Genomic DNA, 24147 nt, shown 5'->3' with positions numbered 1-24147 from the left:
TTCCTCGCTCCACGCTGCCATTCGGGGCCCGCGCGTTCCCCGGGCAAATCGCGGCGCCCAGCAGGCGAGGAAACACGCCCGCTCCAGTCGCCCCCCCTTCCCTCAGGAGACGCAAAGCAAGTGACCGCCCGGAGCTTACCGAGGACTTGCGCGCGGCCGAGGCTTCGGTGCTTCCAGGATCGCGCGCACCTCTCCCAAGCCGTCGCCGTCCGGAGACCTGCCGAAGTTTGGGGAGGTGCGCGCGCACCTCCCCAAACCTCCCCAAACGTCGGCAGGTCTCCGGACCTCCGCACCCTGCCTGCCTGCTTCTTTCCGCTGCGGAAAGAAGCAGCCTGCCTGCTTCTTTCCACTGCGGAAAGAAGCAGGCAGGCAGGGCGCGGAGGTCCGGAGACCTGCTGACGTTTGGGGAGGTTTGCGCGCGCACCTCCCCAAACTTTGTCAGGTCTCCGGACGGCGGTGGCTTGGGAGAGGTGCGCGCGATCCCGGAAGCACCAAAGCCTCGGTCGCGCACAAGTCCTCGGTAAGTTTTTTTGTTGACTGGAGTATAAGCCGAAGTGGAATTTTTCAGCCCAAAAAGTGGGCTGAAAAATTCGGCTTATACTCAAGTATATACGGTAATTGGCAAAAGCTACAAATGACTACGTTAGGCAAAAACATAACAACTGTAGAAGAAAGTTATTAAAAATGATTTCTTGCCTTTTAAAACCATATATGGTGCATTTGAAAGAAAACATGTTCAAAGGGCTACCATGAAATTTGCTGTAATCTGTCTATACTAGTAAAAAGAAATCTCATTTCTTACCCGCTTAAAGATTTTGACCTTATGTTTCACAGAGTCTTCTCCTTGCTTTGGAGTCTTGTTTTGAGGGCCCATGAAAGTTTGCTTGGACATTCCAGGCTTCTCACACTCCACTGATCTATTTTCTCTGGTTGTTTCAAGTTTCACATTGGCATCCAGCATATTCTTATCAACTGAATCTGGTTTCTTGTCTTCCTCAGCACAGCATTTGATGCAAACATATTCTTTGTCTTCTTCTCCCATTTGCTGTGCTTGAAACAAACTCAATCCAACACAATCACCATGAAACCAATCATCGCATCTACCACAGCCTACCATGAACCTACAACCAAAAAAAAACCCACAAAAATCACATTGCTTTATCATAATCTTTATATTACACTAAACTTACAACTTTTGTAACTCTCCTAAACGGCCTCTCATATAGAAAAGTTCCTCCTTGTTTGGTATAGTTTGTGCAGAAGAGTGCATCCATTTCTTCAGCCTTACAACATGGTGTAAAAGGTCAAGGTTACAGCAAGAGGATTTTGTTATGCTAATCAGTAGTCTACTATCATTCTTAATAAAATACACATCTGCAAAAGAGAAATTTAAATTTTGAATTGTTCCAGCAGCCTAATAAAGATTTCTACAAGTTACAAGTTCAGAATGAATGCAACCAGTTCATACATTCGTTAGATCCCATAGATCACTAAAACACTTGAAAATTAGGTTTTCACAAATAGGCAATGCCCAAATTTTATAATAAAAAGATTAATCATTCTTCCCTATTCCAGATTACATAGTAAGCAGAATCACAACTGCCACTATACTTATCAAATTACACAATAAAATCCTTGAAGCTTGCAAACTTCATTGAAGAACTCATTGAACCCATGAGTTGTCCTTAAATTGGTAATTTTCTAAATGTGTAAACCCTTAGTATTCTTTCTTCCCCAATGAAATTTGACAGGAACAAAAGTTTCAAGTAAGATAAATTACCCATACTTTAGCATGTTTAAATGCACAAGGCAACTCCAACCTCTCTCCCAAATGGAGCCACTGGGAGGGAAATAAAGGAAATACTACCTCTTGTTATTTTCTGGTCTCAGAAAAATCTTGACTATTACAACTGGGCCAAACTTCATTAGCAATTCAAGAGAACAATTTTGCCTACATCTAAAATCTCCATTATCCCAAATTATCTTGAAGGTGTTTCAATCAGCTTGAAAAACTTTTTTAAAAGCTTATGAATTTAAACAATCTGTGAATATATGCATAGTCCATTTATTTTATAAGGAGATAAAAAGGAATTATTTTACCTAATTAAAAATATAATTTTTCTTCAGACTGAAAAATATTTGTGCTGTGCATGCATATCTCTCTGCATACATCTGTGCACGTGTATGTATCCACATCCCAATTGTTTATCCAAATGTAGAAACTTTTTATAGAAATATTTTAAATTTATTTTAATTCTATAATTAGAAAGTAAGATAGTAACTTCATATCTTTTCATGAATGTATCATGGAGAATGGTCACATTTCATTGAAAACATGGCATGGTAGGGAATATAATTTACATTTCAGAAATGACTGCAAATAAAGCAAATGACAGTATTACGTATATGTGAGAATTTCATGAAGTTTATTAATATGACTGAGTCTGAAACATGACACAGTGAAGTAGGCCATAGAGATATTTTATGAATGGATGTAAAAATACTGTTTCTTTGTGGTTAAAAAAATGATTTTAAGAAGGTTATAAATGTATGAAATAACAGTAAGCCCATGGGTGGCACAGAAATGAAAATGAATGAATAGTAAAAAAAACATTCAAGAAAACCTGAACTTGGCTATCATCAGAAAAAAGTTCACATTCTTGACAAAACTGACAATTCTGTTTTTGAATAAAAAATGAAAAATGTAGAATGACAAAGAATGTAGAAAGATAGGGATTACTATTTACTCCATACATTAGTGGCTGAGAAACTGTAATACAAAAAAACAAAAACAATGCTGACTCTAAAGACTGAGTCATTTAAAAAATTACTGCACAAACTACTTTTATGAAAATATATGCAGCCCTTAAGTATATATTTGGATAAATTGTGTATTTATCAGATTAAACAGGAAAAAAGACCAGTTATTTTCTTCTGATTTAGCTAAGGGGTTTTTTAAACAAACTAAACTATTTATCATGATCCTTAAAAGAACAATTATAAATTTTCTTCTATTTCAGATATTAAAAAGTTGATTCCATTAATCTCTGAATCACATCTGGTTTTAATAGAAGTGCACTTGTTTCCACATTGTCGAGTTTACAGTAATCTAAATTTTCACACCGACAGTTCAATAAATTATGTGGGCATATTACAGTTTTAGTTATTCTATTTAATAAACTCATTTAAGAACAGATGAATGCACTACAATCTTTGCATATATAGTTTTCTTTTCTTCTTTCTTTTGTTCCCTACTAACAGGAAGAAACTAATTCTGCTATCTAATAAAACTTTTTTTTGCTGGTTAACAAACCTTTCTCTGAAAAAATACTAAGTCATAATCTGAAAAAATGTAGAAAATTATTAACCAATAACATTATGTTCTTGGATGTATATATTAACTTTATCATTAGCTTAAGTCTCAGAAACGATACATTTCACTTAAGCATAATGAAGTCTGGATATAACTGATAAGGACTCAGTAATGACTCAGTAAGCGTAACAGATGATTCTTAATTTACTGGAAAAAGATTTAAACTGGTAATGAAGTATTGGACACTATTAATTTGTACTACAATTAGATTACATTGGCTATATTCAATAGAATCTAATGAGTATATATTCTACTACTTAGACAATTTATGTTAATTTAGTTCTTATCAGTATTTTACTGAATTATTATAAGGTTCCGAAGAAAGGCAGGATTCCTACTTCTTCTATCCCTGTACCATTAAGTCTCCAAATGTATCACAGAAATAGGCAGGAAGACAAAGAATACATTTCCCAACAATAAAACATGGGTAGATTCAATGAAAAATTTAATAATTTGATTTTTTTGCATATTATATTTCTAAGCCTTATTTTTTATTAAAATATTTTTATGAGTAATAGTGGGGAAGAAAAATTCTTAATAAGCTATTAAGTAGCCATTTTCCCAATAATTTTAGACTTTTTTAAAAAAGAAACCCATTAACTTTTGGCCACTAGGTTATTACTTTTTAGTACTGACATTTAAATGGAAGAACTAATATAAAGGAGCAGCTAATTATGTGGGATAACTGTGGTTGATAGGAAGACTTTCTAAAAAAAACTGTCATTCAGGAAGAGCTGGTATCAAAGCATTCTTCTCTGATAGGTTTTGTAGATGTTACTGTAGTAGCATTCAACATGCTGGCCCACTAACACTAAAGCTCTGGCTGTAGATTGCTTCTTTGTTTGATGTCCAATTGCATTAACCATGTTGTAAGGCTGGAGTGGATACACAGCTGCAACAGAAAGAAAATAAATACTTTTAAGATAGTAATTGGTGACACTTAGCAGATTTAACAATCATAAAATACAACTTATATAATCCTGACACTTAAAATCTCTACTTACATATGTGTATTCTTAAACTCTACTGTAGTTTTATATGCAAACAAGTTACTGTAAGCAAGAACACCTGCTGCAAGGATACTTAAAATCAGGGCTTTTTTTCTCATAGAATGCTCAGAACGGAGTTCCGGCACCTTTTTTGGATGGAACCTTGTAGGGTAGGCAAGGCGGGTTGTATGACATGTGTGACTTCCGGCACCTTTTTCTTTTACAAAAAAAGCACTGCTTAAAATAATAATAGTGTTAAGATACTACTGTTACAAGTGGATTCCACTATTCAAGAGTACTACTAAAACATTCCAGTGTGATGTAGACTATCTTTTTCAAAAAAAAAAAAGTATCAAAATACAACTTTAATATGAGTAAAGCAAAGCTTTTTGCTGGGTAAGTCAGAATCTCCTTCTGGAAGGTAGCATTAAAACAAACAAAATTAGAAAACAAAGAATACACCAGACCAAATTCACTTTATTGTAAATACAATTTAAGGCTGTTTTGTAAAAGCAATCAAGCCAGTTGTTTAGGAAAGTCGTAGCATTATATTATGTGTCTGTCAATAAGTTCATTCCACTTTACTTTCTGTACAGGCATGTAACGCTTCACATGTGATAATAAATATATATCCAATATGACAATCATCGTCTTTAAATAAGCTATTCCAGCAATTGCAACTTTTTAAATATGTTTTATATACAGCTGCATATAATGGGCTGCAAGAATAACCTTGAAGAAGGAAGAGCCTAAGAAAAGACAAGGGTCAGATAAGAGAAATCTGATTCCAAAGCTGAAATACAATTTGAAAGAATGTTTCAGACATATCTTACTAATATTAGTTGTTGTTAGCTGCAAAGTCATGTCCAACCCATCACGACCCCATGGACAACGTTCCTCCAGGCCTTCCTGTCCTCTACCATCTACTAATATTAGTAAGTACTTGTTAATTAAAGAATAGCAAGATCTTGCTACTGATCTCATAGCAAATATGCTATTGATTAACTTAATCCTTCTGATTCATGCATGTTGCATAAAGGATTAAAAGGGGAAATTCAGCTTGACTAATACTCATATTTACTAGATAATGGTTTATAGATTAAAGTGTCTCATCTCCAAGTTTAAAAACAAAACCAATAAACTAACAAGCAAAAGACATGATGCTTAAAAAAATTAGTAGGAAGTTTTCAATGCTTTATAAAATGGTAGGCAAAAAGCCATGACTCACATCTGAAAGATTTTTTTTCAAAACACCATTAGCTTGTTAAATAGTCATTAGTTTAACAAAGAAAATTAACATATATTGCTATAAAATCCAATATTTCTTACCAAGAGCATTTTCCAACTTAAGTACATAGAAAAAAAACTTTAATGTAGTTTAATTTTCCTACAAAGTAATTTGCACTTATCAGATCTCAGCTTAATGAGAAGTCTTTAAATCATATTATTTTATTTATTTCTGAGAATTTTAAATAGCTTATTGCAATACATTAAAATGTCTAAAGAATGACGCAGATATAGCAATTGTCGCTTGTAGTTACAGAAGTAAACAGAAACCAAATCAAATAATAAAAAATAAATTATCATAATAGAAATGAATGTAAATATAGGTAGTCCTTGATTTATAATTCAGCCCAAAATTTCTGTTGCTAAGCCAGAAAGCGAAATTTTGTCCCGTTTTACGATTCTTGCCACAATTGTTAAGTGGATCATTGCAGTTGTTAAGTTGCTAACATGGTTGTTAAGGAAATCTGGCTTCCCCATTGACTTTGATTAACAGAAGGATCCAAAAGGGGACACTGCAACCGTCATAAATATGAACCAGTTGGCAAGCATCCAAATTTTGATCACATGACCAAGGGGATATTGAAAGGTCATTAAACGAATGGTTGTAAGTCGAGGACTACCTGTAAATAAATCCTAAAGGTAGAGATAAATATTAGACATTTGATTAATTCATAAATACTAAGCCATAATGGATTGCTAAATCCATTTAGCAATAAACTAATGCTAAATAAATGCTAAATAAAACAAATGCTAAATAAAAAGCAATAAACCCAAATCATATCTTGACATCATATGTGAAACACACTATAGTACTGTGAGGGAAACAAAATGTATAGTTAGTAAGAAGCAGGGCTTTTTTTTGTCATATAACGCTCAGAACGGAGTTCCAGCACCTTTTTTGTAGGGTAGGCAAGGCTGGTTGACATGTGTGAGTTCCGGCACTTTTTTCTTTTACAAAAAAAGAACTGGTAAGAAGTGATGCAAATCTAGAATTGTTTGCAAATCTAAGTGTTTTTTTTATTTTTTTATTTCAGTTAAAATCAGTGTGAGATTAGCCAAGAGTCTGGTTCTGCTGATTTCCAAAGGCTTGTAACACAAGTAATTTAATATAAAACTTGTTTATTTAGAGGGTATTTAGAACTTTATTTATTAAATTTCCAATCTTAGTGACTCTGGGCAGTTTACCACAGCATAATAAAACCATATAAATACGTGAATAAAAGCATAACTCAGAACTTACAATTATCATTATGAACAATAGAAGAAATTGTAGACGGTATGTGCCAGTCAGATTTTTTTTCATATGTGAACTGTATAAAACATACTTTTATAACTATATAAAACATAGTTCAGGTACAATTGTAGAACTAGGTATTTCTGTTAAAAAAAATGCATTACAATACATTTTGTCCCATATAATCAAATCAAATAATTTCACATATTATTTACATATGTAAACTATGTGGAATTGAGTCCAATCCAGAAAAATACTTAACTTAAAATAGGTTTGAATAAACATGATTATGAATTAGATTTAAATTTAGATTCATGCAGTGGAGCAAATAAAACTGAAATGGTCGTTACACGGGCACAAAGTGTTAAGACTCCAAAATTATTGTGAAAGCTTCTTCCAGGGCAACTATAAAGTCAACTTCCACTATCCAATTGAATGGATCTGAATCTAGATCCAGTATCTAATTTAAAATGTGTACATCAAGGTGAGAACTGTGGGTAGAAATCAGTATGAGGCTTGCACAGTAATGTTGTCCTTCTTTTAATTGTAGCCTTTTCAAAATTTCTAGAAATGTAGGGAACCTGGGTGTATGGCAGAAAAAAAACGAAGAAAATGGATTCCACCAAGAGAAGTGTACTATTTGAAGTTTATCAATGCATATAGCAATAACTTCTTTAATTACACAATAGTTATAACTACAAGATAACAAAATATTGGTTTCTTCAGCCCTATTGCAGAAGTAATTATTGCAAATGTCTTCTTTTAATATTAATTGAACTCATTCTAATTAGTGTTTTAATAAGCGTCGGTGGCTTCTGAAATAAAACAAAATATGGATGGGAATGGTGGAAAACTAGCTTAATAAATAAAAGATTATGGAAACAATTGATTGCAAACCAATTATCAGCCAACACTATAATATAGCTGCACAGAAAGCTAAAACCATCTTAGCCTACATCAACACAATTTCCAAATTATGAAATCATTCCACTCCATCTGCTCTGCTTACTCTTCATCTTGAATATTCTAATTCTGGTCATTTATACTCTACAGAGGACTCAAAGAAAGGCAACAAAGATTACCTGATGACTAGAAATTAAACTCTATGGGGAAAAAACATTGAAGGAGCCGGGCATGTGTGGAATAGAAAAAAGTAGATATAACATTCAACAAATGCTTGAGAGTCTGTCCACAGAAGGCCAAAACTTATTCTTTCTCAATCCAGATGCAAAAATAATGACTTTAAGTTAACAGGAAGTCAGGTTCCAACTGAATGTCAGGGGGGAAAAAATCTAACAGTAACAGCAATTTAACAGTGGAACCAAAAGCCAAGGGGTTGTTTTTCCTTTACAGGATATCTTCAAGCAGAAGCTATGAAAGAGGTTGGACTTAGGGGCTTCCGGTTTGCCTACAGCTGTAAATGGAGGCCTGGAGGACGGCCCCCGTCTTCCACGTCCAGATTCGCATTGCTGGGGGGTCCTAAAAGTACCTAAGAGTCACCCTGGAGGGGTGTCCTGACAGAAGGGGCTTTTGCAGAAACGCGGGGGGGCAGCAACCCCCTCGTTAGTGCCTGCATTCCCTTTGTACCGGCAGACAAAAGACTGACCATAGGAATATGGCCAGCTCCTACACTGCAGACAGCCAAAGTCAAATCTACTATCAGGCAACATTAAAGCAGCGTGGAAGAGACATGGGTAAGATTCCTCTCTTGTACCTTAATCATCTTCTTTTCACCTAATTAAGCTGCTAAGTACTTTCCCCCCTGTGGAGAGGGAGGGGGAATTTAACCCTCCCTTCGGAAGGTGGTGAACAAACTCAGGGGTGTTTTTTGGAAACAAAAGAACGCTTAAGAAAGAAGTAACAAAAGAAAAGAACTCTTTAAAGTACTTGGGGGACACTCAGTGGCTAAATTTGAAATAGCAATTTTGACTTTCTCATTAAAAAAAAGCCAAGAAAATATTTAAGAAAACAAGATAAAGAGTAACCTTGAACATCAGATGTGAAAGTTTACAATGGAAGAGTTTCAAAAAAAAATTCATGCTCTGTGGGAAATATCTTACCAAACTTAACAGCTCCTTTCTACAGCTGGCAATGAAATGAGCTTTTGGAAAAGAATTAGAAAGCATCTCGAGAAAACAAACTCAAATTCAAACCGTGACTACAACTAATATTTTACTGGGACAGAACTCAACAAAAGAAATTGAACAATTAAATACATTGGCAGAAGAATTAAACAGTCAACAAATACAGGTTTTTGAAGATGGTGAGGGAGAAAATATGGAAGGAAGTTTATTTGGACCAGGACAATTGTATCAAGAGGTGAAAATAATAAGATGTGGTGCTGTTGGCAGAATTTTTAATTCTTCAAAGGTGGAGACTGGAGGTCCACTTCAATATGATAGTACAAGAATGTTTTGAAGAACCTGAGGCAAAGAAGCGCAAAATGACATGGCAAAGGAAGAAAGCAAGAATAAGACTGAAGAAATATGAACATTCTTAAGAGGCCTGAAATAGATAACATTAAAATAGACAGGATGGTACTGGGATTACGAGAATGTTTTGATGAGTAGATAAAAATATTAATTAAAAAAATAATAAAAATAAAAAACAAAATACAAATGTATGAATATCAACACTGAAATATTGAGTTTTTCTAAATGATATGGGTTAAGATGTATATATGCTAAGAATGATAGAATGTAACTAATATATTTGGATGCAGAAACATGAAGGATGTATTGAATGTTAAAATGGAACAAATTTTGGTTAATTTTTAATATGTGGAAACTATAAATGAGAAACAAGAATATTTTATTGTCCTCTTTTCTTTTTCTTTTTCTTTTCTTTTTCTCTCCTCCTTGTGATTTGTATCTTAATGACTACTATTTTAAATATTGTCTAATTGATATAGATATGGAAATGAGATAAATGAGAAATGGACTACATTACTAGGTATTGAAGAGAATTGTATAAAGGAAAAAGAGGTTATTTAGTAATATGAAATTGAGAAATCTTAAATGTTTTAATTTTAATATCAATGTAAAATTAAAGCTAGAAAAAATAGATAAGGTTTGATGTTTTAAAGATGGAATGTTAAAATATTAAATATACTAAAAGATTGATGGATATATATCCAAAAAATAAAATAAAAAAAATATTAAATGAGAGGTTGGACTTAATGGTCTTCCAGCTCCATGCTTGCATTCAAAAGGTGTTAGGTGCCAGTAGTGATATGAACTGCATTAATTTGCAATAGTCTGAAAACTTATACGCATTTCAACAGTTCTATTAGTGGACAGTACTAGATGCGCGTCTATAATTTTCAAATAAAACCATATTAACTATGCTATATTGTCTGATAATAAAATATATGAAATTTGTATCAAATATTTTGATTAATTCCTTTTGGCAATAGGACAAGGAAAATAATATTTAAAATGCTATACATCCTTAGTTCCTAGGTGTTTCAAACTATAAACCCCACTGTTTCTAATTAAACATATAGTATGAACTACAATGGAATCATTGTCCAGAATATCTAGAACAGCCCAAGTTTGAAAAAGCCGTTATGCAGAATGGTTGGTACACATTTTATTACACACATACACATTAATATAATCAGGTTAAAGCATCAAACCTTTTCAAAGGTTTTCAGAAAATCTATCACAGCAAAACTGAGTATTCTTTAAAAAGTATTCAGAATACTGCAAGATTCACATTTTGCTATTAAAGCTAACAATGAGCATTTTGATATTTATCAATAGTGCTTGTTATTTTTAATGTTACCAGGAAAAAAATCCATGAAAGCATACATTATTTGGTAGGCAGAGATATGGAATATACAGGTGAAACTCGAAAAATAGAATATCGTGCAAAAGTTCATTTATTTCAGTAATGCAACTTAAAAGGGGAAACTAATATATGAGATAGACTCATTACATGCAAAGCAAGATAAGATAGTTCAAGCCATGATTTGTCATAATTGTGATGATTATGGCGTACAGCTCATGAAAACCCCAAATCCACAATCTCAGAAAATTAGAATATTGTGAAAAGGTGCAATACTCTAGGCTCAAAGTGTCCCACTCTAATCAGCTAATTAAGCCATAACACCTGCAAAGGGTTCCTGAGCCTTTAAATGGTCTCTCAGTCTGGTTCAGTAGGAATCACAATCATGGGGAAGACTGCTGACCTGACAGTTGTGCAGAAAACCATCATTGACACCCTCCATAAGGAGGGAAAGCCTCAAAAAGTAATTGCAAAAGAAGTTGGATGTTCCCAAAGTGCTGTATCAAAGCACATTAATAGAAAGTTACGTGGAAGGGAAAAGTGTGGAAGAAAAAGGTGCACAAGCAGCAGGGATAACCGCAGCCTGGAAAGGATTGTCAGGAAAAGGCCATTCAAAAGTGTTGGGGACGTTCACAAGAAGTGGACTGAGGCTGGAGTCAGTGTATCAAGAGCCACCACACACAGACGGATCCTGGACATGGGCTTCAAATGTCGTATTCCTCGTCAATCTGCTCCTGAACAACAAACGTCAGAAGCATCTCACCTGAGCTAAAGAAAAACAGACCTGGTCTGTTGCTCAGTCCTCTTTTCTGATGAGAGCAACTTTTGCATCTCATTTGGAAACCAAGGACCCAGAGTCTGGAGGAAGAATGGAGAGGCACACACTGCAAGATGCTTGAAGTCCAGTGTAAAGTTTCCACAGTCTGTGTTGATTTGGAGAGCCATGTCATCTGCTGGTGTTGGTCCGCTGTGCTTCATTAAGTCCAGGGTCAACGCAGCTGTCTACCAGGAGATTTTGGAGCACTTCATGCTTCCTTCCGCAGACGAGCTTTATGGGGTTGCTGACTTCATTTTCCAGCAGGACTTGGCACCTGCCCATACTGCCAAAAGCACCAAAAACTGGTTCAATGACCGTGGGATTACTGTGCTTGATTGGCCAGCAAACTCACCTGACCTGAACCCCATAGAGAATCTATGGAGCATTGCCAAGAGAAAGATGAGAGACATGAGACTGAACAATGCAGAAGAACTGAAGGCCGCTATTGAAGCATCCTGGTCTTCCATAACACCTCAGCAGTGCCACAGGCTGATAGCTTCCATGCCATGCCGCATTGAGGAAGTAATTGCTACAAAAGGGGCCCAAACCAAGTACTGAGTACATATGCATGCTTATACTTTTCAGAGCTCCGATATTGTTCTATGTACACTCCTTGTTTTATTGATTGCATGTAATATTCTAATTTTCTGAGATTGTGGATTTGGGGTTTTCATGAGCTGTACGCCATAATCATCACAATTATGACAAATCACGGCTTGAACTATCTTGCTTTGCATGTAATGAGTCTATCTCATATATTAGTTTCCCCTTTTAAGTTGCATTACTGAAATAAATGAACTTTTGCACAATATTCTATTTTTTTTTAGTTTCACCTGTATATATACTGGGAAGTATGTATCATAAAATATACTAGATTTAACTTGAAGGTAAATGTACACAGGCAAGGTTTACATATAATGCTAAGTTAATGCAATCTTTGTTTGGTTTTGGCGTAGAATGAAGACTGAATTCCTCCTAAAAAAATCTAAGGTTTATTTTTTTGTTACAAATCCAGAATTTGAAACCAAGGCTGGTTTGTTGATGGTTTGCAAATCCTGGCTTATTTCAATTGTGACTTAGATCTGAATCCTTGCTTATTCCTGGCTTATATTTGTGATCTATTCTGGGTATTAGTAGAAGAAATAGAAAAAAAAACAGAAGTTGTGAAAAAAGCCATTATTAATTTGTTCGTCTGCAAAAATGTTCTGATTTTCAAACCAACTAAACAAGCTTTTTTTTGCAAACAACCAGAATATAGGGACATTTTCTTGTATCTATTTCTTCTTTTGCTTCTTCATTACCTTCTTCTTCTTCTTTCATCTTCCTTCACTTCCTTAGTGTAGCTGAAGGACATTCTGACTTACTTCAACAATTCTAGATTTCAGGTTATGAATTGATTAATCTGATTCTATCTTTTATGTTTTAATTTGAAAAAGATAGTCAAAAACCTAAAATTGGGACAGGAATGGATGTGTGACTGCAAAAGATTTGTTTGAAAATCTCTTAATCATTTACAGCCCAAGAGCAATACAACACAATTCTCTCACTTCACCACTAAGCCTCCAATTCTCCTCCTCCCTCCCAAAAAGCCAAAAATATTGATCCTACCCTATGATGATATAATTGGCTATAATCAATAATGTGAAGCATTCAGATGAAAAAAATAAAGGAGTCCATCCCCATCAGAAGAAATTCACCTACCCCTGCTCTAAAAAATGAGAAGCCGATTACAAAATATTTTGTAAAATCAACGTGTTAAAGCACACACCTGTTGCCATGTGGCTTTCTGCAAAACCCACACTGCTTACTAGGTATCCAGACACTTTTGCTTTCACTGGGAGACAGGAGTTCTGTGCTCTCTCGTTTTACAGTAGAAATATTATCTGGAATGAACAGTGGTGGCTCTTCAACTGAAAGACTTTTACTGCTTCTTCTCTGTCGAGGCTGAAGGTTCTTTTCTAACTTTCTAATTTTGACTTTCTCCTTTTCATCATCTTTTAAATAATCCACAAGTAATGCCATGGACTCTTTTTTTCCTCCTTGTTCCTTAATGCAATTATTTGTTTTAAGGTGATATTTCTGTGGCTGCTTCTGGCTCTGTTGTGGCAACTGCCCTTGCTTAGAATTAACTGTTCCCAACACTAAATGTAAACCTTCTTTAGAACCAGCATGATGGCTGACAGATCTGTCAATCATTCTTTCTGTCGTTATCTTCCGTACCTGAACTGGTATTTGACCCCGGGGAATATTTTTCCCTACCTCATGGATTTGCTTCTTTAGAGGTATTCCAGAGTCACTGCTCTGAAATCTTATATCTTTATCTGAATGTTGTTTCTTAACTTTAATTGTTTTCTGACAATGCTGAATGTTTCCTTGCTCCTCTATGTGACGTTTCAGACTTACTGAAGACTGAATACGAGGATTTGGAAGAGCATGAATTTTACTGTGTGTGTCCTGGCCTACAGGAGCCAATTTCTGTTGTGTGACTGTAGTTTTATTTTGTTTAGTCTTGGTATTTTTGGACTTCGTCTTTTTTAGGTATTTTAATGGAACACCAGAATGCCCAACTTCTCGCAATTCTGAAATTTCAAGCTCTCCCATGTTTACATTTTCAGGCTCTTCATATTTTGTTTGGGTTGGAATGTGCTGAATAATACTATCTTCCAAAGTACTTGCTTCTAATTTGATAGAATTTGTACCATCATCTTTTAAATCAGTCTGTTCAAATTCCATGCTATTTAAAGGAAGATCATCTTTCAAATCACCTTTTTTCAGGTCATCTGAATGTTCTTGCTTGTCTTCTTTTTGCAAGTTAGCATTATGAGCACAATCATCACTAGCCTTTAAACCTAAGTTGCATTCAGCCTTTCCGTCCACAAAATTAGACTGAACTAAAAGATCTTCATTAATTTCACTTGAATTTTCACAAGTTTGAGAAATAAGCAGAGTATCACTCATTCCAGTTTCCTTGCTTTGATCTTCTATTTCAATTCTATTCTGTTCTTCCTCAGTCTTATGGTTTGCCTTTTCTGCTGAAGATATTTCAGACGTGTATTTCGTAACTTCATCACCTTCACCTGTAAGGTTGTCGCTATTCGTAACGGTGTCAGACTCCACAAAAGCAGATGACGCTGACTCTGTTCCAATGGTAGTACCATAATTTTCTGTAGCAGCCTGTGCTCCATTTTCCATTTCTTTACATAAGGTAACAGAACCTGACAAATTAGAAGAATTTCCTGTTTCATGAGATATTCTGACTTGTGCCTGACTGGGAATTTCATGCTCATTATCTGCTTCATTGCTTTCTGATTCTGCACAAGACGGAACCCATTCTGAAGTGCCTGTAGATGATGGTGGGATTTCTTTTGTTTCTTCTAACTGGGAACTGTCGTTACAGCTTGGCTCAATCTTTTTAAAATCCTCTTCTGCATTATTGTTCTTATTATCCTGTTTAGCCTGTCCTTTATCAGGTTGTTTCAGTCCTCCCTTCTGGGCAGGTCCAGACTTTACAGTTTTCTTCGTGGGAACAGAAGGTGAAGAATTTGAACGTTTAGCTAGTGTGCTCTGCCGTAGACTTCGTACTGGATCTATTAAATATATATATATATATTGATGTTATTTATACCAATAAAAACGACATGCACTAAAAACAGACTATATATAGTTTATCACAATAAATGCAAAAGTTACTAAGCCTATCCTCAACACCTATTCAGGTCAAGTGGGTTATAGATTGACTGTTCATCAAATTATAAGCACATTTATTTCAAGCAAACACTAAGTTATATCCTTTAAGTGGTTTGATCATGGAAACAGGAACTCTACAAAATGCATAGCTTTTAATGTGTATTTTTATTATTATTTTTTTTAAAAAAAACTACCTTGATTCATTAAACGTGGAGACTTTCTTGGTGATTTAATTGAAGTTCCATCCATTTGGTCCCTCAATTTCCTATTGGATGACAGATCACCTTCATCAATGGTACTGTGGGCAGTTTCCTTAACTCTGTCATCCATAATATCATCAAGTCCGACAGCTAAAAAAAATGGGGGAAAAAACACAATCCTAAATCTTAAAAAGATTTTTATTAAGTCTATAATGTCATGAGAGATGTGAAACATAAAGAAAGCAATGGCAATGGGGAAGGGGTAGGTTGGAGGGGGGGAAAAGAAAGAGATAAATAAGATTAAATGCACGTGTAGGAAATGAGATGTACAAGTTTCCCAAAAGGCAGATAAAACAAGTGGTCATTCAGAGCAGTATTATTTCTTATACATGGTCCTTGAGAAAGAGTCATAGCCATTTTTAGTGGACTCACATTTTATTGATTTGCCACAGGAAGTTCTCAGTCCTTAAAGGATCAGCTGTCCCCTCACTGTCCCTTCCCACCTAAGAGAAAGAGAATTTAAAAATGGAAAGAGCTGATCCAAAAGTGACAATTTCCTTTATCTATATAATTTTAATAGTTTATTTTTAGATGCTAAATGTAGAACATGATAGTCTGGAAACAATGTGTTTCACTTGCTAAACATCTAGCCAAAATCTAAGGGCTACAGTATAAGGTTGCAATTTTATGTACATCTCATTAAACACAATGAGATTTATTTCCATGCAAACATTTGTTACTTTATATTAAAATAGTGTATGCAGGTATGTATGTACCTATATATTAATTTACTTATTTTACAAGATGTTGCAGAATACATTCAATAAATGAAAACCTACTAGAAATGTCTATGTTCAGAAAATAGTAATTACTATATTGATTTTCCATTACAAAACTCATTTCCTTTCATTCAAAATATCTGATAATGGGTGTTGATTCAATGCAGAGATTTACTGTCCCTGTCACTGACACAGAAATTATTTAATACTAACCAAGAAGAATTTAAGATGTAATTATTAAAAAATAAATGCAAATATATAAAATAAATATTAGCAAAAAAGAGTATTTTCTTCCAAAGCTGTGCAATGACTTTGAACAAGGGTGTCTCAAAGTACACAGGAAGCTCATTCTTTGAATCATTAAGGGGTGGTGACACAGCTTCTTTGGAAGCTGTTCCTGGCAAAGAGGCTGTGCATATTATTTCTTTCAAAGAGGTTGCAGAACCCTAGTCATGGCAGATGGTTGTCCAGGCTCTGCTTTAAGATTTCTAATAAAAGTAGCTTGCTCTTCTGGTTATTAGTTAAAACAGTGATGGGTTACTTCTGCTGCCATTTAAAAATCTTAATGATAGATCAAAATGTAGCCTTTCATAATAACCCCATTAAAATTCAATTACCATAATTATCACACCCAAGATTCATCTGGAAATATAAGGATTCGCTTTGTCTTTTCATGAAAGACAATAATGAGAAATTAAATTTTATAGGACCCTAAAGTTAACCCTAATGCACCCCATTCCAAACTTCCACCTAGTCTGATGAAAAGACACCAGTGAGCACCTACTCTTAGTTTCCTAACAAGTACAAATCTACCTAACATTATACGATATGGATTTCAAGGGAAATTAGTGAAATGTACAAAAAGCAATAAGAACTATCTATAAGATACAATCCAATTAAAAAGCTAACAACAAAACAAATATAATATAATTTAACAAGGGTAAAGTACAATTTGTTTTATAAATTGTTTTGTTTTTTTAAATCAAATAATTGCTAAGGCCCTGTTAGGGAACACGACTTCAGATGAGGATTGATTATATGTGGTCCCCATTACAAAGTAACTCTAAGTGAAAACAATAATAAGAACAATAAATAGTAAATACACAACACTACATCACTATACATCAGAGAGTATATCCAACAAAATGGATTAAACATCAGGATAGACTACCAAAGAATTAACCGTTACACTTCAGAGCATGCTGGAACTTTATAAATGCCAACAGTGTTGGAACCATCCAAATCTCAGGAAGAACACTATTCTACAAGGCAGACATAACTACAAAGAAGACCTCCTAGGTCCCCTAACGTGACAATGCCTTAGAGCTAGGGCATAAGACTACACTAACTGTAGCTGAACTTATCAGTTAGACAGATAGGAGTAAGAAAGTCTTGAAGATAAACCAATGTAAGGCTATATAGGGACAACCAATGTGTTAGATTGCACTTGAAACATTTCTGATAAACAGTTCAGTTTATGGACCAGAGATGTTAAAATGGTAAAATGAAGAACCTCTTAACTGCTTGTGCAGCCAGGTTCTGGAATAACTGTAGTTTCCAGATGGTCCTCAAAGGTAGCTCTATGCTACCCTCATTGCAGTAGTTGACGTAGAAGGTAAATAGGCTCTAAGTGACTGTGAGACCATCCTGATCCATAGTTCGTTCACAGGATATATTTGACCAAGGGTGCTCCTGGCCATAGCTGTCACCTGCTTGCTAAACAGGAGTCAAATGTCCAAAGGATGTAACATATAGCCCAACTTCTTTTTAGTGCCAGACAGAAAGATACATATGTTACATTATGTATATTACATTATGTCATGTCTTCATATAAATTTTTTTACATGACTTCCCCACCCCCCACCCCATTGGAGTTCATGGGATTTACTCATGGTAGAAGTTTTGAATCCCACACTAAGATCTGCAACTACGTAATTCTGAAATTTCAAATAGGATGAAACTGGTCACATATGGCCAACATAAGTAAAAACTGACAAGCCACTTTTGAAGAACCTTGCCAAGAAAATTGCAGGTAACTTGCCCAGTCAACAGAAGTCAAAAACTGAATTGAAGGCATCCATCCACACATATATGTACACATAAAAACACACACCAAAAAAGGAATTAAAATGAATATTGTAGCTAGTTACTTCCCTGGGATAAATACTTCTGGACAAGTAACTTCTGAAGCCCAATGATTAAGCTTTTCAGTTATCACATAAATATATGTACATTACTAAAATCTTGAGTAAACGTATATGTCTTATATAGTTATAGCAGACTGAATTTGACACTCCTGATTTCTCACTGTAAGTCATTCTATTCAGAATGCATTACCAATAACACTAGCTGTCATCTATAATTGTATACATCTTAATGCTTCTTAAAATAGAAATGATTTTAAATGGAAACAAATGCAATCAATCTTCCAAAAAATAGACATCATTTTTGAGCCATTTCAACCAATTAATATTAAAATATCATATATTTATTATGCCATAATGAAGAAATAGCAAAATGATTAAGGCAGCAAAGCAAATCAGAGTTAAATAAGAACCAACTGTATTAAAAAAAACACTATACATTTCTGCATATGTGAATGATAACTCTGAAATTCAACTTGTAGTAGAGGTAACAGAATTGGCTCTATTGACCTTGCTAAGGGAAAAAAAACTCGATTTGCTTCCTCTGTTCCTGGATTTCTTGCATTCTAATCTGATAAATATAAATATAACTTAGAAATTGCCTGCCATTGCTCTCCTTGCCTTTGAATTTCATTGTTTAAGGCTGTCAATGGAGAATCAGTGTGGCATAGTGGTTCAAGCGCTGGAATGGAACCGGGAAGATCTACCTTCTATCCACTCTCCTCTCAGGAAAATTTTAGGCCAGATATTCTCTTTCAGCTCAACCTGTCCCACAGGTTTGTTGTTTTTATAAAATAAAACATAATGTGGTAATGCTATGAATGTTGCCTTAAGCTCCTAAATGAAAAGGTCGGCCATAAATTAAATCAATAAATAAACACACCACTTTTATTGACCTTGCATTAGCCACTCTGGAAGGATTTTAGGATGAAAGAGTGTAAACAGTCTATTAGATATGTATGTATACTTCATATTATATGCATGAATATGTAATACAACAAAACAAACACAACGATTTTGAAACAAGTCAAATGAAGGACAAGCACTAAATGATGAAAAACTATAAAAATGCATGATTTTCATCCACCTGAAAAGTAACTGCAGAAACGGGAACACAGGCATGACTCACAACCAACTTTACGCAGATTCTAAATTATCCTTAGTAGCAAATGAACAAAGAGCAAAATAGAACTGCTGATAAATTACTTGATAATAGCTTATTTATTATCATAGTCTCTCCCCCAAGTAAAAGATAAACAGAATTACATTTTAAGTGAAAAGACAGAAGTATTAGTGAAGTGGAAGCTATAATGTTCAGGTAAAAGAAATTATAATATTCAGTTAAAATTCAACAAATTCTTATTTTAAATCACTGCAATATAAAAGATCAAACCATATCATTTAAAATAACATAAAGAAATATTATTCAAATAAAGAAAATTTGGAAAAGCAAAAAAAACCCTATCAAATTAAATGAAAAAAATTAAGGTAAGCCAGGAAAAACTAGATAGAAAGGGCCAAAAAAATATTAATTTATTCCCTCAGACTGATTCACTTCCAATCCTCTTTTGACACTGATTTTTCAAATGATATCTGAATTCTAGAAAGGAGAGAGAGTACTTCTCAGGAACTAAAATATATGGTTGGGCTAATTTCTGCTTAAAGTCTTGGAGAAACTTGGGCAGTCAGTGATAATACTGTGTTAAATAAGCCAATGGTCTGATCTAATATAAGACAACTTTTTCCATGCAGTAGGAATATCCGTCATATTTAATAAGACCTCTCAACATCTTTATCTAAAAAAATAATTATAATTTATTATAATTATAATTTTTTTTGAAAGTCTTCTTTAGTTTCAAAAATAATTAGAAATGCAATATAAGGTATTGCTGTTTAAGAAAAACTTTTCATTGGGCAGTTATAATACCAGGAGCTGAGAAGAAACATTAAGAAAGGAATGGGGAAGAACTTAACAGATGAGAAAAATTACTTCTCCCTCAAAACAAAAGCGTAACAGTCAGTTGGAGAATTCCTTTACATCCTGATATAGTATCCCTTATTATGCTTCCTCACGAGTCATTAATGAGGCAAATATCTAAAGTCCTAATGTGTACAGATAAATATATTCCTTTAAAATTAAATTAACACTATTATTTTGGATAGGACACTGTCTTCTATACAATTATATTTTTTTATTATTTCTTTATTATAAAATAGTCATTTAAGGAAAAGCTGAAATATTTACTAATTCTGCGGGTAATGCTAGTTTTTCAATAATTACTGCAATGCTCATACAATGTTCAGAGACTGACTGGGTTTGGGACCTTGAGTAAAGTTGGTATTTGTTTATTTAATATAAGATGCAAATTCTTTTACATTTCTCTTCAATTTCAAAATGAGGTGTGCCATGAGGAAATGGCCAGTCCTGCTTAAGAATTCAGATCATAGGAACAAATAGCTAGTTGAAAGAATCACTGAATCATGACTTTCTAATCTCTTATAATACTCTTATCTTGTTCATTCAGTTTGAACAAATAACAAAATCTAAATACTTGTTTTAACAAAATGGAGACATCTATGTTGTTACAATTCCAAGTATATAGAGATTTTTGCTTCAACGTAATAGTTCATAATTATATGTAACATATTGTGCATACTTTGAGCATCTACACTCACATCCCTTTCAAGAGTTTTAAAATTCAACAGAAAACTTAGAACTTTAGCTGAAGACATACCAGACAGCTATACTCATCTCAAGCATTCAAAAATTTAAGTCACTACTAGTCTATTCTTGATAATCAACCAATTTAACATACAAGTCTTTATTACAAAAATAGAACAAAATAGAATTACCAAAATTGTCATTGTTAATAAAAAATAAATAAAGTGACTATTATTTCCCAATAGTATTTATTCTAAAAGTTCTATGGTTTCAGCACAATTTATTTTTAAGAGCATTTTAGCACAACTTTATGTACTGCTACATTAACTTAATATTACATCTCCTTAGTGGTCACTGTAGGTAACTGGGACTAAAATAATTATCAGTGCTAGCCATTCAGTGTAGAATTCATCAGGGAATTCAAAATATAGATCCTGCTATTTCAAGAAAGTGATAAATAAAATCTATCATAGATTCAGGATAACAACTTTTTTTCTAGATTCAATTACCCCAATCCTATAAAATTTTATTCAGAAATAAAGATAATAGTGTTCAACCATGTCCCTTCCTAGAAATGTTATACATGGATGGCATTCTTAACTATTAGCAAGTTGAAATAATTAACTGTATTACCATAGATAAGGATTCTTTTTAGAAAAGGTTTATCACATCTTTAAAATCATTTTTTTCATTGGCTTAAGATTCAGATGAATGTTCGTACTGTTTCATAATCAACCTCTTCTACATTTCAAATTATATGTATTGTAATGGAATTATTATTGTTTTTCCCCTATTTTTTCAAGAAACAAAAAGGGACTAAGATTTGACAAGCCACAGCAATGACATGGGATGAAGGACACAGAATAGCTAGAAAGTCAGAGGGGAAATGATACAGAATGTTTAAGAGTTGTGACACATGCCAATTTAAATTGTTTATAACATCTAAGGATCAATATTGAAACTCATACATGACCACATATCAAGCAATGTCCTATTTGTTTCTTACAGACGGTCAGTATACCCATTTTATATTGAAAGCTATTCAGCAAAAAAAACCACTCTGATTAAAAGGATCAGTTTATAGCATAAAGCTCTAAAGGTCATCTTGAAAATCCTTCTGTGCTAAGAATGAAATTCCCTTTAAAAAAGTATGTCCAAAGTTACATCCTATTCTGCAGCACTATAACCCATTAGGTCTGCAGAATGGTCTTTACAATTCATCAAAATTGAATTCCCCACTGCTTTCAATGCCCCCCCCCCAAAAAAAAATCTCTGCAGAGTGAAGATTTATCTAGACACAGATTTGTGAAGGATCAAGGAAAACCTCTATTGTAGGAGTGGAACTCTGCTATTATATATACTTTTCTCGGCTTTTTAAAGATTCCACAGATTCTTTAGTTATAATAGAATATATTATATTATATCTTTTAAAGTGAAGGGTAGAGTACTAGGTACACCAGTGTCTTCATAGAAAAAATAGCCTGTAGCACCATGCCTCTCCATTATTCCTTTTAAAGCTTCTTAAATAGAATTTTCAAGTGAATTCAGGGACAACTAGCAATTTAATGTTTTGCTCTATGCTATAAAGCAGAGCAGAAAGAAAAATGTATTTTCAAACTAAAAAAGGGGAAAACACTACAATACTGCTCTATTTAAAAGTGTAGACTTGAAAATATTAAGAGTTACCTGTAGAACAAGGCATCTGGAAATTGGGATCAGTGCTATCCAAAACAGGCAAACAGAACTGAGCACTTGCAGATCCTAGCATAGGGTCCTTATCACTGAGCATGTTCTTCAGCGAATCCTCTAAGACATTTTGACTTGTACTAAAATCCTCACAGACTTCATTGTCCAGGTTGGATCCTAGAAATAGGGCATCATCTAAGTGCTCAGTAGGAATTAAATGATTAAATGTATCAACTATATCCATGAAGGCTCCTGTGTGTCTTTAATCCCTATAGAAAGACAAGAAAAATACCATAAGAAAAATAAACTACGGATTAGAAAGTATCTAGAAATATCAAATCTGATGTGGCTTTTCGCTGTCTTATTCTTAATATAAATTGTTTCTATTTATTAAATTATTTTTTTTTAAAAAAAATTTCAACAAGAAATTTATTCATTTATTTTTAGATTTGATGAATTGCAAATTAAAGGCCAAACTAGAGATTTAGGAACTCCAGTCACTATTTCTCAATTGCAAAGCTGCCAAAATGAAAGAAACGGGAGGCAGGGATGTATATTTACCCCTGAGAAATCCTGAGAAAAAGCAATGTTAAGAGTTCAGAATGCATTCTACTCAACTGTTTTTGCATTGCAACATCCTCCGCATCCTATTTTCTACCAAGCAAACTTCCCATACATGGAATTTCCTGTAACAATGGGAAAAGTAAATAAGGAATGAAAATGGAAAATAGCATATAAAGGAAAATCAGAATATTACAAATTATCCACTATTTCCAACCCTGGATAAGGTTGCCCAGATTCATGCTTGCTATGGCAAAATCAATCAGCCATGCATCACATTAAAAAGTGATGAAATGGAACATTATTTTTAAAGTTACGCCATACCAGATAAACAGATAATAATTTTCAATTGTTACTGAAATTGAACGAGTTCAATATTAACTGAATTTCAGTTAATTTTAACTGCATATTGGCTAAATGTTCTGCAGTGAGAATCACTTTAGTCCATGTCAACTGCCACTGTAAAATATCAGCCATCTTTTAACAAATAAAGAGGGAAGGAAATTATTCTATGATTTTTCTACAACTGTTAAAACATAATTGATTAAAGTATAACTGAAAGCAGAGGCTTTTGTTTAGGACTAATGGACAGGCAACTCAGTTTTTATATATGTCAGTGGCTGAGATGGGCAGCCATAGAAATTTAACAAGTAAATAAATAAACAAAATATGACAACTGCACCAATATTATTATATTTGCAAAAATGGAAGGGTTGGTGAAGGTGATGGAACTTGAGGAGGTGGCTATATTAACTTCTTTGATCAGAAAAAGATAATATCTATATTTATGCCTGATTGGAAACCCCTTATAGGTTTTTTCATGAAAAAGAAAAAAAATGCACTTGTGGTTTTGATTAGAAAAAAATAGACAATAAAAAGTGAGCTTTTTGTAATTATACAGTAAGAGATAATTTTGTGATCATACTTATATTTTCTGCA

General features: G+C 34.0%; 1 protein-coding gene across 7 annotated transcripts in view; it reads right to left on the bottom strand.

The window, feature by feature from the left end:
- PHF3 (PHD finger protein 3) overlaps positions 1-24147 on the bottom strand; it is a 60144-nt gene that overhangs the window by 16803 nt on the left and 19194 nt on the right. For 2 of the 7 annotated variants that reach the window (XM_083351204.1, XM_083351203.1), the window contains 5 exons: positions 23266-23333; positions 22648-22916; positions 15371-15526; positions 13258-15076; positions 803-1121 (listed from right to left, as the gene is read on the bottom strand). In XM_083351204.1, the coding sequence (XP_083207330.1) occupies positions 803-1121; positions 13258-15076; positions 15371-15526; positions 22648-22891 (2538 nt within the window). In that variant the 5' untranslated portion in view covers positions 22892-22916; positions 23266-23333. Of the gene's footprint in view, positions 1-802; positions 1122-4183; positions 4266-13257; positions 15077-15370; positions 15527-15808; positions 15880-22647; positions 22917-23265; positions 23334-24147 lie in introns of those variants that run through there. The other 5 variants (XM_083351209.1, XM_083351208.1, XM_083351205.1 and 2 more) reach the window with 5 other exon arrangements.

This window comes from Vipera ursinii, assembly GCF_947247035.1.
Source record: "Vipera ursinii genome assembly, chromosome: 1".
Lineage (NCBI taxonomy): Eukaryota > Metazoa > Chordata > Lepidosauria > Squamata > Viperidae > Vipera > Vipera ursinii.
The sequence above is the reverse complement of the archived record's forward strand: the minus strand, read 5'-3'. Positions and strand labels throughout refer to the sequence as shown.